Source organism: Lissotriton vulgaris, chromosome 2_1 (genome assembly GCF_964263255.1).
Source record: "Lissotriton vulgaris chromosome 2_1, aLisVul1.2, whole genome shotgun sequence".
Lineage (NCBI taxonomy): Eukaryota > Metazoa > Chordata > Amphibia > Caudata > Salamandridae > Lissotriton > Lissotriton vulgaris.
In genome coordinates this window covers 525,566,013-525,583,133 of record NC_141687.1, presented here as the reverse complement: position 1 = coordinate 525,583,133, position 17,121 = coordinate 525,566,013, and the positions used below count along the sequence as shown (strand labels likewise).

At 45.0% G+C, this 17,121-nt stretch overlaps 1 protein-coding gene across 1 annotated transcript in view; it reads right to left on the bottom strand.

Annotated features, from left to right (window-relative positions):
* The window catches only part of NCKAP1 (NCK associated protein 1), a 649,223-nt gene that overhangs the window by 158,184 nt on the left and 473,918 nt on the right, over nucleotides 1-17,121 (bottom strand). The window contains exon 24 of the mRNA XM_086955458.1: nucleotides 9,221-9,314. Within this exon, the coding sequence (XP_086811584.1) occupies nucleotides 9,221-9,314 (94 nt within the window). The remainder of the gene's footprint in view (nucleotides 1-9,220; nucleotides 9,315-17,121) is intronic.

Below are 17,121 nucleotides of genomic sequence, written 5' to 3'. Positions count from 1 at the left end.
TGTCTTATATTAGTACAGCATATACTGCCACAAATAATTCATAGCTGATGCATGAAGACTAGGGCTGTTGGGAATTGCTCTCCCTCCTCCCCTAGTTTTAGTGTGGTGGTGTTCTCCATCTTCTCACCTGGCCTTGTTAAAATGATATTAAGGACGCCACACTCTGGTCGTTTGATTGCTGCAACGAATCCACCCAATAAATTCCTAATATATATATATTTTTTAAACTATTTGTCAGAAGAAGTCTCAGTTGTCTCACCTGAAGTCCCATCCTTCAATTTCAATCTTTTTTCTTCCGAGTAGGAGAGAGGAGGATAAAACAGAAGATGGCTGCAGGTATGGATCAAGTTGTTGATGTGCATTTGGACCCTTCACTCTCTAAATGTGCTCTTACATGTAAGGGAGGTCGAGTTGGCCAAAGTTCTCGCTCCTCATTAAAGATAAGTCTACTGCGTGGAATCCCTGACTTAGCAGAAGCAGGAGCTGTTGCCAGGGAACTCGACCCATGTAGTTATCCTGAGTTGAACTAGGTGGAGCTGGAGGCTTTTACATAGCTATACTAAATCGAACTCCGCAAGTGGCCCTCCTGGCAACCAGAGGTCCTGCTCAGGTAGATCCTATGGATTCGAACTTTGGACAAAATATCTTTGCAGCTTTAAAAAACAAACATCTCATAAGAAATTTATTTTGGCTCTCATAGTGAGGTGCTTGGCAAGCGGCTTGCTGGGTCGGAAAACTTCACTTTGCAAGACATAGGTGCTTTTAATCATCAGGATCGGCTTCGGGAGGCATGTTTGAAATCATCTGCAGCTTCGGGGGGGGGTGAGTTTGAGGGAGCAGTGGGGCGATTTTGGCAAGGCCTCGCAATGTTTGCTCAGCTGCCCATCTATGCATGCATTTTATAGTAGTACAACTTCACTAAGGGCCTGTTAGTCTTGCTGAATTTAATGAACTCAATGATTTGTGAATCATTTGTGCCCTCAAGAGCACAATGGAACGTGCAGACGTCCTACCTAGAAGGGGATGGTGAGGGAAATGCTTCATCCGAGTTATGTTTTGTATAGAGAAAGAAGTATCTTCTATTTTATCTTTGTTAGAAAAAGCGGTCTCCAATTCTGATCATATGTTAGATGTGCTGTCCCCAATTTTGTTGGGGTTCAACATCTTACTTCCTCTGGTTTAAGTCAAATGCAGGGGCAAAAAGTAAATGAGTTGAAATCACAGGTCACTCAAGTCAGTAATATGGTTAATGTTGGGTCAAAAGAAATTGGTATCAAAGTGGGTATGCCTTGAGGTAACTTAGGAGGACAATGTATATTCGTTGAAATATTTATTTCAGGGGTGTAACTGGGATGAACCAGAGGCACAGTTCACATAAAAAACCTTACCCATCTTTCCAATCTTCAATAAAGTGGTAAGTCGAAAGGGGGAGAGGCAAAAGAAACGTTCAATTATGAAATGTAAGTTAAAAAAAAGAAGGTCTGCAAGTATTTCTGTGGAGTCTATCTCCTGTCGAGTCTGAATCTCCTGATCCTTCTACAATGTAATGTAATGTAAAAGGCATTTCTATTGCACACTTTTACTCAGAGGAGTGTCCTGGCGCTCGGCACTACCAGTGAGGAGAAACTGAGAGAAGCAACATCCATCATGCAAAAAAAGCCATGTTTTAAACTTCTTCCGGAACTGGAGGGTAGATGAAATGCATCTTAAAACCAAAAGGAGTTTATTCCAAAAAGATAGTGCTAAAAATGAAAAGGACTTGCCTCCTGTTCTGGACCTACACATCATTGGGATTTTGGCCAGAAACAGGTTGGCTGAGCGCAGACACATGGAGGGAGCATACAAACACATTCTTGCTCTCAGGTACCCTGCTTCGGACTGATGAAGAGCTCTGTGGATCTATAGAAAGGTCTTGAAAAGAATCCTCTTCCTAATAGGAAGCCAATGCAGCTCTCTAAGATAGGGGGATACCGGAGCAAGCAAGAAGCGTTCAGGCTGCTGCATTTTGGATCAGCTGCAGCTTCCTGATTAAATATTCAGGTAGGCCCAGGTACATTACATTGCCATAGACAAGTCTAGATGTTATCAGAGCTTGTACTACCAGTTTCCTACCAGAGAGAGACAAAATGGAGGAACTTCCTGAGCACTTGTAGCAGACCAAAATAAGTCCATACTACTGCATTAACCTGAGGCCTCTTTATAGGCTACTTCTTATGCTCATTGTTCCAGCACTACTACTTGTCTGGTGATATTACATCCTCCTGGAATGGAAGCATCTCTGTACCCTTACATAATAAAGACCGACAACATCTTGCACCAGATATAGACAAATAGCCCTTCTAAGCAAATTATTTGCCAAAAGCATACTACTTCATCTTCAAGAATGTGCGTTTAGCAATACTCTCATACCTGCTTAGCAGACGGTTTTTCAGCAAAACTGTAGTACTTTTGTTTATGGCTCTGCAAACCTTAATAGAAAAGTATTCTCAGTCTAGGGGCATGCCCATGTATTCCACTTTTATTGATTTCTCCTCAGCATTAGACAGGGTTGACCAGGGAAGTTGTGAAGAAAACTGCCAGTGTTAGGGATTCCTGCTCACCTTTTAAAGCTAATAATTGCCATACATTCCTACACCTTGACTCAGGTTTTGATGGGAGGGAACTATGGTTTGTCAAGGAGAGTGGTGACGCATAATGGCTCAAACCAGAGGTTCGTGCTTGCGCCTCTTCTGTTCTCGTACACTCATGCTTTACCTCATCGAGTTGGTCTGGTAAAGAGGGACCTTCCTAAATTTGGTCTAATTAAGAAAATAAGTTACTTACCTGTAACTGTTGTTCTCCAGTATTGGACTCTTTCCTAGATTAACATGCTTGAATCATTCCCTGAGTCCCACGGTACCTTATAATAGCAATACTATGTTCAACATAGACTTAAAGGCCCTAGGCTCTTACATTTTTGTAACCTATCAGTCATTTTAAAAAAAAGACCAAACTTAGATTTCGACCAATCATATTTCTTTGCCCTCTACAGAACCCCTGTGAGAAGGTCCAGTATTTCAGATTTTCAAAGTGCAATTGTTGGAAATACACCCCAAAGAGAGACAGAGAAGGCAAGCTTTCTAGGGGAGGAGGGTGAGTCGCATGTGAATATATGAAAGATTGCAATACAGGAGAAATACCTTTCTTTTAAGACTCATGAGTGGTTTTTTTTAGGCTCATTAAGCTGCTCTAGAGAAGAGTGAAAATGAGATGATCTCTCCCTCGTCTGTGACTTGCTTAAGGAGGTTGGAGAGTCCACACTGTTGTCAGCAGCCACCCTTCACAATCCTACAGAGTTTTAGTACAATAGGTATGACATACCTTACATTATTTGGCCTAATGTGCTGGATAAAGGCAATATATGAAGTCCTGATGAGGGTCATCTGAATGAAGCCTTGTCTTTCCACAGGTATAACAGTCCTTGAAAAGACCCTTATTTTTTAAAATCGGAGATGAAGCCAGAATTGAAGTCAAGAAATACAGACAAGTTGATTTTGAGAATAATCTGTAGATCTCTGAGGAAAATCAGGAGGTTTGGAATTGTTTAGTATTGTTGAGAACAGGTTTAACCGAGCAGAGCTCAGTGGAGACCCCCCTATCAGGATATGCAGTAGAAAATCTGAGAGACAGGAGCTTCTCACAGGAGTGTTCAAGAGGGCAAGGCAATAGGATTAGATGAAACCAAAGTCTAGTCTCGTTTTTAAAAATTACTATGATGTGTAACAAAACTGAAGGGCCCAGGGCCTTTCTAGTTTATGTTTAACATTGTATTGCTATTACAAGGTACCGTGGGACTCGGGACTCCAATTTCGACAATGGGGAATGATTCAAGCAAGTGAATCTAAGAAAGTTCCAATACTGGAGTAATGTAGGTTGTCTTCGTTATGCAGACAATGGTATTTTGTTGGCTAACCCCCAATAGACCTTCAAAGACGTCTTTATACTTTGGAAAAATACGAGGAGGAACACATTTTAAAAATAAACATATCTAAGAGAAAAGTCATTATTTTTAGAACAAAGGGGGTGAACATTAGGCTAAACCTTAACTGGTTTCTGAGGAGTGCCAAGACGGAAGTAGTACAGTTTTATTCAAGCAACTGCCTAAATAAAGATCATATGAACCATTGTAAAAGTAAGGCATTGCCCCATGCCTCTACTATCCACAGATTATTTAAGTGTTGTGGGCAAAGGCATTTTGCACATGTTCTATTGGTTTACAAGACAATAATTTCACCCTCATTGAGTTAGTTCTGTTAAGTGATGGATGTTCATCAGCCAGGATAGCTTGAACCCATTGCAACAGTGAGCAAGGGACCCACGTCAGGGCATACCCAGCGCACTTAAAGCGAGAAAGTATGTGAGGGGTCAAACTCTGAAACCGGTCCTAGGATGCTTGTTTCCAGTCCAGGCAGGACCTGGCCTGGCAGTTCGGGCTCAACTGTTCCCATGGGGCGCAGGGTCAAGACTGATTTGCATATGGCTGGGATCAAACTAGAATGGCATGGGGATAAAAAAAAAACTATGGATTTAGGCCCAGATGTCTGGTGAATGTATGACATTGTTCTGCATTCTGTCCAATTGTTCTTTTTGCATAAGGTATAGGTAAGTCACCCCTTCAGCAGGCCTTACAAGCCCTAAGGCAGGTTAGACTACATCTCTGGTGTGGGCATATCTACATGAGCAGATATACCCTTACAAAATGTTAATCTATTCTTCATATTGTGAGTGAAAGGGAAGCCATAGAGAGTACACGGGCAGGAAGCTCAACAACTCGAGTTCCCCAGCACCATGGTGGCTTCACTGAACCCATGAGTGTTTGGTACCAAACAACTCCTCTTAATAAACCCACACTGATGTCTGTGTTGGATTTATTAGAACATGTACCCAGAGAGCACCTCAGAGGTGCCCCCTGAAAACCTGCCAACCCTGGTGTGGTCTCCGACTGGTTTTAGGCGGCCTGCCCCCACTAGACATGTTTCTGTACCCATTGGGTGGGAGCCTTTGCTCTTGGAGGCCAGAAACAAAGCCTGTCCTGGACGGAGGAGCCACAACTAGTCCTCCAGGAAGGCACAGTGTTCGAGAGAGAAGCTTCAATGGTATTGCTGCCTTTGTAATGAGACCCCAGCCTCTGCTGCTAGCAGCAGATGGCAGACCCGAGTTCAAACCTCCACTTTTGGCAGGGGGAGGGATAGGCGGGATAACTAGATGAGAATAGGAGGTGTGACTCCCTTCCCCAACTCCAACCCTCAGGTGCTTGAGGCGAAGTGAAGCACATTTTGGTCCCCACTGTCTTAAAGATCGTGGGGCTTATCCAAACAGGGCCAGGACTATGCCCCCCTCCCACACAAGGCTGGGATATTATAGGGTGAAGACACTCCAGGTAAGGGACCTATTGGTTCCTACCTGTCACTCCGCTGTAACGCCCCTAAATCTAGTATTTAGGTGGCACCCCCAGACCCTGTAAGGGAGATTTCTGATGACCTATGAAGGCAGGACACTGAAGAGCCGCAACAAAAAAGAAAGGAGAAGGGCCAGTGATTTAGTCGGCGTCAGCCCTGCCGGCCTGTCTGCTGCCTTTCGTCCCTGCTACAAAAGTTGACTCATCCTACAAGCCTAGCGACATCCAAAATCCTGGTAGAACGGTCTGCCTTCAATAAAGATCAAGAACTCCCATGGACAGCGGACCTGTCCAGAAGAAACCATCTTGAAAGAACAAGAGCTCTGCCCTGAGGAACCGCAAAACTGCCCACCATACCCACCTCTGCAGTGGACGCCCATGGCCAGAGTCCAAGTGGCCCACCAGTCCTGCTAAGATTCCCCAGCGATTCTGAATGAGAGTCCATCATTGACCCCTGCAAGACTCCATGTCGACGCCTGCAGCCTCTGTACAACAACCCCCCTAACTGTGACCAGCTCCGGTAAGCCTTTTCAGACGTCTACGAACACCCCTGCTCCCAAACCCCCTAGGAAGAGGGGAGCTTGACCAACGGTGTCGCTACTTCCCCAAACAACAGTACGTACCTGGGCAGCTGTTAAGTTTCCTTGGTCTTGCCTCCTGGCCAGAGACTGCAGCATGTTTCTGAAACTGATCCCTATTGGTTTGCATTGGGCACCTGACAGTGTGTTAGCATGCAAGTGCTTGCCTAAACACCAGGAAATTGAACCCCAACACCGCTTTTACCTACCAGTAACAGTACATCTCCAATCACCCCAACCTCCATTGGTTAACATTGTGTACCCAACTCTGATTTTCAGCTCTGCACCAGCCGTCTCTATGCCACTGGTAGTGCAGTCTTTGTGCTAACTTAAACCTTGCCATCTGTTGACCTGAAAACTGAAGACTGGATTTGTAAGTTGTGTACTTACCTATAAAACTGCATTCTTGTTTACCTCCCATAGGTTAATATTGCTGAACTGAAAATTGGTATGTGTGCACTTATTTATTTATTTAATATTTTTAATTTGGAGATAGCTCATCTATTCATAATACATAAGTAAGAGACAGAAAGAAATGTATTAATAACAAACTGCGTATTTACACAATTACAACTGATGGTTAAAAACCATACATGGTTCATGAACTTAAAAGGTCCATAATGTATGAAAATTCCCATAATTAATTATACAATATAATTTAACAATATTTTAAAAGCATATGCTTTTAAAAAGTGTCCACTTTTTAAAGTGAAAAGTATTTCTTATGAAAAACGTACTTACCTTTGAACACAGATCTATGTCTACAAATAAAGCAAGAAAGCAGCTTATTTTTCTAAAATTGGTGCGGATCTCCTTTTTGAGTCGTGTCTCATTTATTAATCACTGTGTGTACAACAAATGTGTTACAATCCTCTATGTTAGGCCTAAGGATACTTGACCACAATACCACACATATGCCAACGTCAAGGCGAAAATCGGTAAAGCAAAATTCATTCAGCTAAAAAAGATCTGGAGCTCCAAAGACCTAATGCGGCAAACCAAGATCAGGCTTCTTAACAGTGATGTAAAATTAGTCCCTCTATAAGGTGCAGAAACCTGGAGGACAATAGTGACCATGAGCAACAAAATCCAGATCATCAACGTCCGTTTGAGGAAAATTCTCCAAATCAGCTGGCAAAACACCATCAGCAGAAATGACCCATGGCAGCAGACTTCCCAGTTTCCTGGCCAAGAAGAAATCATGAAAGAGACTTGGGCTGGATAGGTCACACCCCCTCTGTATGCCCATATCAAACAACACCAGGCAAGCCCTGACTTGTAATCCTCAAGGGAAAAGGAAAAGAGGAAGGCCAAGAAACACTTGGCATCGAGGTCTAAAAGCTGACTGCAAAGAGAAAGGCTACGCCTGCAGTCAGGCTGAAAGAAAAGCCAAAGACCAAGACGGCTGAGCAGTCCTGGTTGATGGCCTATACCCCAGGAGGGGTAATAGGCATAAGTAAGTGAGTACTCCGTCTCTTACAGGTTGAAAGAGACAAACCTGGAGCGGCACTGCACCACCTAGAGGTGCATGGTACATTTCCGGATACAGACTGGCGCCTTCGGGGATATTCTAAACCCAAACAGGTTCTAAAGCATGAAGCAGTGGATCCACATCCCCTGTCTGGAAAATGTGTATAAAAGTGGGATCCAAACCACACAACTTTGCTACAATTCCAAGTTCTTCATGAGCAAGGATGTAAGTGCTCTTCACAGTACTCGATGGACTGCTGTTCAACCAGAGAGGATGTCTGCCTGAGAGCCAGTCTTCCAGAGATGACGGGACATCACCTTAAGTGTGCATCTTCTGCTGGATGAGTGGATATCCTGTTTGCCTACTGAGAAAGGGAAAAAGTCCACCTGGCCCTGCAGGAGGAGAGACTGTTGAGGGGATGTCCAGCATGTTTCTGGCATGAGGAACATCAAGGGAAAGTTGGCTACTAACGAAAGTGCAGTCAGGAGTGACTCATGCTGTGGGCGTGTTTCCTAATATTTCTCTGTGTGATTCCTGCAGATAACTGCAACCAAAAGATTGCACAAATCAAGCAGCCATCATGCCTGCCTGGGAGTGCTGCTGCCAATAGAGGAAGAAGCTGTCTCACTGTTGAAGTACAGACAGTCGAATGTGAATACTAACTACCACAGACACCTCTGTGCTCATCAATCAGCCCCAGGAGGGCCACAACTGCCTTGCCATAGGACCTGTCTGTATTCGGTCAGTGGACTGCCACAAATGGCAAAGATGCCGGGAGCATAACAGTACTAGTCTTGCTGCATTTGTCTACCAAATCCTGTTTTGAAGGGATGGTAGCTGTGCAGCTCCAAGACAGAGGCTGCATCTGACGCTCCCCTCACGAGTGCTGCTCAATCAACAAGCAGGTATTGCAGGTGTATGCCTGTAGTCAGGCCATAGCAATAGTATTACAAACCAAAGACTGGAGTACAAGGGCTAGAGACTTTTCTGTGCACCTTAATAATGGGGTAAAAATGAGTGAACCGATTCGCCATCTCAACCTGTGTGTGTTGTGGGGGGGTCCGCATAATGCAATCTGCATTATGCCCAATTCATACCTCTGCCCAAGAATACTGGGGACTACGTCTGAAAGGGTCACCTGAACAGGAGAAATTACGGAAGCGTGAAGTTAGAGCACCCGTTAAAGGTCATAACCAGGTATACCACCCAGTAATCGCTTATCAAATTACAATGTGTTGTATTTAGTTCTGATTAAAATATTTTATTTTCCATAAAGACCAGACTGGACATTCAGTTATTGTGTCGGTTGGTTCTCTGTTGAGTTTTGATCTCTTTTTTCCCATACTCTCTTCCGGAGAGGCTGGTGAATGCTCGCCCATGCTACCTTGATAGACAGGTGCACACAGGGCTGTATTTGGTCCCAGGTGCAGAGCCAAAGTAGAAAGGGCTCAAGGACACCATTGACACCAACCACAACCACCACAGTTAGGCGCAGTAGAACCTGTAAGCCAGACCCTGTAAGCCAGGTGGGTCCATGAATCGAGATGGACAGCAACACATACTTAATACTATAAAAGGGCAGTAGATTATACTAAAAGGTTGTGTCTATGATAAATCAGGTAACGATAAATGAGGAGAGTAACAAACATTTTAATCAGACATAAGGATTATGTTTGCTAACCTGAATTTAAAGAGCTAATGTCACTCATTCAAAATAAACACCAATATACTCACATGTTAATTTTTTAAAAAGTGCCACCATCTGCTCCGGTTTATCAAAGCTGGTCCTCATCTGCAAGAGCACCTCCACATTCTCCACCACAAGTTTCTAAAACAGAAGGACATTTCAAGTTAACAAGATTGTTGCACTTCTTCTAGCACTACAGGTTAACAAATGGACAAACAGCATATTTAGTGTATAATATTTTATGTAATGAAATGGAATATTGTTCATTAACAATACACCTAGACTCTGTTTGCACAAAATGACAGCAGGATCATGGACACAGCTAAGCTCCACAGCTGCTATACCAGGCCCATCAAAATATATACGCAGATTGAAGCTAAAAATTCTCTGCTCTAAAATCCAGATATTCAGCACCAATGTTGTTAGATTTTTTATTTTTTATATATTTTTTTTATTTCACCAAGCAGCATGTAAAGACAGACATTTTGCAGCAGTTATGTACATTATTTGTCACCCCACTTTCTCCTGTGTTCCTTTCACATCATGGTGGGCAGTACAGCACAGCACTAATACTTTGGATAAACAACAGCAGTTGACACAGTATCTACAGAAGGGTGGCGATTTACAATAATCTCTTAACATCGTAACAGGCATTGCTAAGCATACTCTGGTATGTCATTTATAAGTACGGTTATACAATAAAAACAACATTCAGGTATATTGTCTTTTCCTTTCTCTGCGCTTTCTCTCCCAGCTAGCAATCAAGAGTCGTCCTGTTGTTGTTGAAGATAGTCTAGTAGTGGCTGCCAGAAGTCTTTGGGTCTGGAGGCCTGTGGCAATTCCTCCTCATATGCACCTAGTGTTTCCTTGCAATACAGCATGTCAGTCAGCCAATCTTTGAATCTGGGTGGACGCCTGCTACCCCATTTAATGGCAATGCGTCTTTTCTCAAGCAAGAGCGCAACCACCAGTAGTTTGCGTCGTTTAGGCAGTTTACGTTTATAAATACCCAGTAGGCGCACTAATGGCGCGTTCGGTATATGCTCAGCTAATGTGGGTGAGGGCATCTGTCACCTCCTGCCAGTATGTGGGTTGGCCAGGGCATGACCACGCCATGTGTAGAAAGTCTGCCTGATTGGTGGAACATCGCTGGCATCTATCATCCGCTCTAAGGCCAAATCGGTGTAATTTGACTTGTGTATAATACATCTGATGGAGGAATTTAAAGTGTATAATTCGCAAATTACAATTTGATGTAAGTAAGTGCAGTTGCGCGCAACTGTATTGCCAATCTTCCTCTGAAATAGGCACCCCCGTCGATTCCTCCCACCGCCGCAATGATTTATCAGGCTCTGTATTCTGTTCGTTTTGGGATGTAGTGTATAATCTTGTGACTAATTTCGTACGCGTCGGCGCGGTTAATAATATCTGAAGGGCCTGCAGTGGTGCGGGTTCCGCCGGGAATGTGTCATATAGATCCTTAATTGCCGCCCTTTATCTAATGTACGCAAATCTTTTTAACAACGTTTGGTGTGCAGATAAAGATGGACTTTGGAAGAGTATTGTCGCAGGGATTCCGTTCCCATACAGAACTGTGCATAGAGACTTGGAACCTCAGTGAATTAGGGTGTGCCAAAACTCACCTTAGTACCCAAAATCCCCTACCTGACTAGCTACAGTGTCACATTGGATGTCACAAACTCCCAATGCTTAGACAAACCAGAACATGGACTTAGTACACCTCAGTTAACGTGGAACACATGAACACTCTTTCGTTATACAATCATTCCAATACAGAACAAGGAGTAAAAGAGGACACGTGCATATTTGAAATATTTATTCACTAATGCAGTGTTCTCAAACGCAGTATCCTAGCTAATACAAGCAAACATATTTTAAGAAACAAAGTAAGCAGCATAGTCACTAGTCCGTAGAACACAAAAGGTGAAAGCATGGTATTATGCTAAAACGAATAGGGTTCAGTAACACCTAATTCTCACCCTCCCTAGCTAGTATATTATACTATATCTAAGAAGGTCTCTTTGGTTTTTAGCAGGGTGGCCCCATACCTCAAGATCCTAGTGGTAAGGGATCACATCATCTTCCACCAGCTCTCTGCATGCGAAGCACCATCAAGTGTTTTTCTATGCTCTTGTGCAAAGCAATATAAAACGGGCCTAAAACCAGAACTTGGCCGCAGCTGCATGTATGTTATGTCTAGGAACGTGCGAAGATCAGACCTCACAACAACCACTGTGTTGAGATATCCTTGAAGGTTTCTGCACTCACTGTACAGACACAGCTCACCAAGCAAGGCTGATATCAGAGTAACAACATATTATTCTCGCATGAATCAAAACATTCTACCAGGCTCAAAGCTAAAGCAACAGCTATGTGTCGTGTGCAGAAGCAGCAGAAAGGTAAAAGGGCATTTAAACTCCTAATAAGCTCATGCTAACTTAACACAGCATATAGGCAATGTATATCTATATGACAGTATGAATTTGTTGTGTGGGAATACCATGCCCATTGTAGTAAGTCCCATTTCTCCCAACATTTTCCTCATATTTTGTTCCTGTGTGACCGATAATTTGGGATGGTCCGCCAGTGGAAGCGCCGGGGCGTAAATTGGTAGTTTACTTGCTCGACTAGTATGCCAGGCTTTTGAAGTGCATTTGACTGGGTGTATCGCATCATTGGGGTAGTAACTAATAGGGTCTGATATGTATTGTAGTAGTCGGTGTGGGTGAATACGGTCTGTCTCCACCGCTATATGTGGAATATGGTTGTGTACAATAATGTGCATGCTGAGCTTGTGCACAGTAGTAGTATAGCTGTAGGTCAGGGGCCGCAAACCCTCCCTGGTGATATGGTTTCGTGAGTACCTTCCAACTCACTCTGGGCTGCTTTCACGCCCACGTGAGTCGCTGTAGCGCCGTGCGCAACCTTGCAAAAAATGCTTGTGTAAGCCATATTGGGATATTCCAGAATAAATAGAGGAAACGGGGCAATACCACCATTTTCTGAAGGGCTATTCAATCCGCTATCGACAGGGGTAGCTTAATCCATTTCTCTTCTTGCTCTTCTAGTTTGGCCGTTGTCACTCCGTAATTTGCCTTAAGTACAGTCTCCGGATCACGATGTACCCAGATTCCCAGATATTTCACTGGTTCAGTTTCCCATTTTAGCGGGTAGTCTAAATTAGGTTGTGAGGTCACAGCTGTTAAGGGGATCACTACCGATTTATTCCAGTTTATACTGAGGCCTGAATATTGTTCAAATCTAATATATTCCCTAATCAGTGGATTTAGATTCTGATCCAGGTGCCTAGTGTACAGGACCATGTCGTCTGCATATAGGGAAATTCCTATCGGGCGAAGGCTAAATTGAAGTGCCGATTCTGGATGCTTTTGTCTAATTTTTCAGGCTAGCAGTTCCAGCGTGAGCGCAAACAGAATAGGGGATAGTGGGCATCCCTGCCTTGTTCCGCGGCTGATCTCAATTAGTTGCGAGGTATTTCCATTATTGCGTACTCTAGCCCTGGGTTCGTTATATAGTAGGGCAACCCATTTCAAGAAGGCGGGTGGGAATCCCATTCTAGATAGGACAGTAACCATAAAATCCCACTCTACAGAATCGAAGGCTTTTGCCGCGTCTAAAAGCGCAGCCGCTGCCGGCAAATCAGGATTCAAGCTATTATACATTGCAAATATAGTACGTATATTTTGTGTTGTGGACCTTGTAGGTATAAAACCCGCCTGGTCTGGCAAGACCAGGAGTCCTAGTAATGGTTGTATTCGGTTTGCTAATATCTTGGCCAGTATTTTTACGTCAATATTTATAAGGGAGAGAGGCCGGTACGACTCACATTGACTGGGGTCTTTGCCGGGTTTCGGAAGTGCGATCAGTAGCGCCTCGCGTAGTGTTAACGGAAGTGCCCCTTCCTCATACGCCTCTTTTAGCATCTGGGCCAAATATGGACTCAGCAGATCCTTAAATTCCTTATAGAATTCGCCTGGTAAGCCATCTAGGCCTGGGGCTTTATTATTAGGTAAGGAGTTGATCGCTTCTTTAAATTCATCTTCTGTTAAGTGGTGGCCTAGGTATTCCCTGTGTGTATCTGAAAGCCATGCTAGACCTACATCGTATAGGTATCGTGAATATCCTGCTGTGTGTGTGATAACTGTGTAGTATATATTTTAGAATAGTAGGCTCGGAAAGACTCCAGAATGGAAGGGGTGTCATAAATTGACTCATCTTGTTCAGTCACAATATGTGTGATAAGTGCGCTGCTCTGTGCTGGCTCAATCTTTTGTGATAGTGTCCTGCCTGGTCTGCGCCCCTTCCCATACGATCTGGCCTTATATTGCCTTGACATGTATTTTAGTTCTGTGTCCGCATATTCGTGGTATGTGTTCACCTTATTTCGTATATCTGCCAGTAGGGAGCCTTGTAACATATTTTCATAGTCGGCCTCTAGTTTCTTGATATCTTTTTCCACCATGGACAGTTGCTGCATGATGTCTCTAAGTATACCCGTATGTTTAATTATGGAGGGGCCTCCGATGGTGACTTTGAAAGCCTCCCATACCGTCCTATAGCGTTTTACCAAGCCCGTGTTGACCTGAAAGAAGTCCTCAATGGCCTGCCTTAATTCGCCACGGAAAACCTGATCCTTCAAAGCTTCCGGTCTAAGGCGCCATGTGAACTGTCACGGGGTGTGTGTGTGGGGACATCTAATACTAAACATACCGGGGAGTGGTCAGACAGTGTTTTAGGCAGGTGTTCTACTGTCGTTATCCAAGTACTGACCTCCTCTGTGGTCAACCAATAGTCTAATCTCGACCACGTGTTGTGAGTCAGTGAGGTGCATGTGCCTTCTCTTTGTCCCAGGTGCCTCAGCAGCCACACATCCACCATAGACCATTCATCCATACCATCCAAGACTGTTCTCGCCGCCTTTCTGCCATGTTTGTCAGTGCCGGATGATCTATCCAGTGTAGGATTTAAGCATGTGTTGAAGTCGCCCCCCCACACTATAGCTGTTGGTTGTATCTCTCTAAGCTTGGCCCAGATGGTTTCATAGAACTGTAGGTCATCCACATTTGGGCCATATGCCGTAACAATCGTGATATCTGTGCCCCCAAAATTCCCTCGTAGGATTATATACCTCCCCTGGTCGTCAGTGATCGTGGTAATGAGAGTAAAGGGGGTGTTATGTTTTATCAGTTTCAGTACCCCTCTAGCATAGTTTGAGAACGAGGACGCCACTCTGAGTTGTGCCCATCTATAACCCACTCTGCACTCTCGCTGGGGTGCGATATGTGTTTCTTGGATACATGCTACATCTACTTTGTGCTTGTCCATGTACGCTAGGACCTTTCTGATTTTTCGTGGATCTTGAAGACCCCTCACATTCCAAGACATGAGAGTCAGTGTCCGAACCTGTGTCATCTTAACTGCCATGGGTATCGCTGCAAAGACAGATCATTCTTACTATGCTGCATGAGTCTCTGAAAGGTACAGGTCGGTAAGTAGGTTGTGGTTCTATCTACAGCTGCCTAGTGGTTTTCTTGGCTGTCTCCCCCTTCCCTCCCCCTCCCACTTCGTTTTGAAACCATCCACGAAGACAATTTCCCAAACAATACCCCAGTCCTATCCCCTCCCTTTACATAGACTAAATTTAACACCCCCAAAAAAGAACAATTGTGATGTGCACAAGTGGGCGGGAGCCGCAGAGCTTTTTTCTCTCATCAGACCACACAAAGGGGTGCCACCCAGTAACATGCGAGTGTCCTGTAGGTATGTAACTCACAACTTCCCCCCATCCCTATGTAACAATGAATTCTAACAACAATATTGTCAACATGTCATACTCCATGGTGCTTGTCACAGCCAGTCAGTTTACATTTCGCTGTGTCTTAAGGGTGACTCATCTGATCAGCGGGCTCGCTTCTCATTCGCCGCAGGATGTTCGGTTCACTCTGCACCCAGGCTCGAGGTAGTTTCTGCAGCAGCATTGACTTATTTTCCAAGCGGTGGTGGTGCATACATCAGTGATCTCCACGGGACCTACCACCCCGGTCAGCGGAGCACCCCGTTAGAGCCCTAAGTTTCGTGCAGCTGAGATATATCATTCTACGTCCGACATGATCTCTTGTTCTGGGAGTCTATCCCGCGGCGATCTTCTACGCTCTCCTTTCCGTTTCGTGTCCTGCAAGTATTTCAGAATTTCATTAGGTTCATTGAAAATCTTTGTTGAGCCTTCGTCTGTGATTTTTAGCCTTGTAGGGTAGAGCATTGCATACTGAATTTGCAAGTCTCGAAGTTTTTTCTTCGCCTGCCCATACTTCTTTCTCGCTTCTTGCACAGATTGGGTAAAGTCCGGGTATAGAGCTATGTCCATGCCCTCGTGCCGTAGGGCGCCCATTTCTCTCGCCTTCTGCAATGCTGCATCCCTGTCGCGGTAGTTTAAGATTTTTGCTATAATGGGTCGTGGTCTTGTGCCCACCGGTGGTTTTGGAGCTAGGGATCTGTGGGCCCTTTCTATTAGAAACATGTTAGAGTAATTAGGAGTTGCTCCACGTATTTCTCCATTGGGCCTGTATTGGTAGTTTATGCAATTCCCAGGATGCGAATATTGCTTCTCTGAGACCTAGCTTCTAAATCTTCAGCCTTGGCAGTTAGCGTAGCTAGTATGGTCTTGCACTTTTTTGGCTTGTTCGAAATTTTTTTTTGACTGGTTCTTATCTGGTTTGCCCATGATGGCGCAGGAGTGGTTGTTTCCTGCACTTGGCTGTGGACCACGGGTTGCGTGTCACACGTTGTGGATGATGTGTGCAATGAGCTGGTCGTCGCTTGTGGTTGCAATCTATAATGTCCACTTGATAATCAGCCGCTACAGACCCCTCTAAGGCACCAGCTATGCCCAGCCGTGAGTTTACGTCTCCTTGCCTCAGCAGCTGATATTGGGGGTCCGCAATCCCTGCAGCAGCTATTTGGATCACGGAGTGCCACTCGCCCCTACACACCGGTCAGTATTAGTGTTCCGCATAGCCTGGCGCTGTATGTTAAATGTGTGGGTATCGTTCCGTAATTCCCCTGCCAAGACTGTGTGTTCCCCGATGATGGGCTACTTCCTGCGCACAATTCACGCGTGTGGGGGGAGCCCAGAACTAGCGAGGGGCAGCTCTCTACACCAGTGTGACAGTCTCGTGGTCTCAAAGGGGTAATGTGCATTGATGGAGTTGCGCGCACTCACCGCAGTGTGATTTGTCTTGGAGCACAGCACACTCTTCTGGAGCTCACCCAAGTGGGGGTCGTTTAGGACCCGCGGCATTCAGGTGATTTGCGCAGATTTGATTAGAGCCAGGGCCGATCCGGGCCTCGGTAATATCCCTCCGAGCCCAGTCTTCGCCTCGCCAGCCTCTTTGCTCTCAATTACAGTCTTACAGCGTTTTGGAGCAGGTGCCTCTCGTTAGAGCAGGCCTCCCGTTGTTGTCTCTGTACTACGTTTTTTAGTGCATATGCGGGGCCTAGTACGCTGTTCCGCAGTTATGCCGGCATTATTTGTGTTTTCTGGCGTAGCTTGTGACGGGCTCGGATGTTGCAGCCCCGTCCGGTCCCTGCATCCACTTCCCGCCGTGCTCGTTCGCTTCCGTCCAGTGCCACTGGTCCACGCCGATCCGGGCTGCATGCTGTGCGTCGCGGCCCGGCTAATCACTCGAGGTCGGTGCACCTCCTGCTTTGTCGCCGCGTAGGCCTCACCACTCTGCGTAGTCGCAAATCCGTTTCTGGTGACAGCAGCGCCACGAAACTTACACCGCTTGTAGTCGTCACATCAGTGTGTCGATGGTAACATGTTAGTGGGATGGGGCCCCTATTTTACAGGCAGGATGAGGATGAACTGGGTGGCCGCCTGGAGGAGCTCACTCAGTGTGCGGCCATT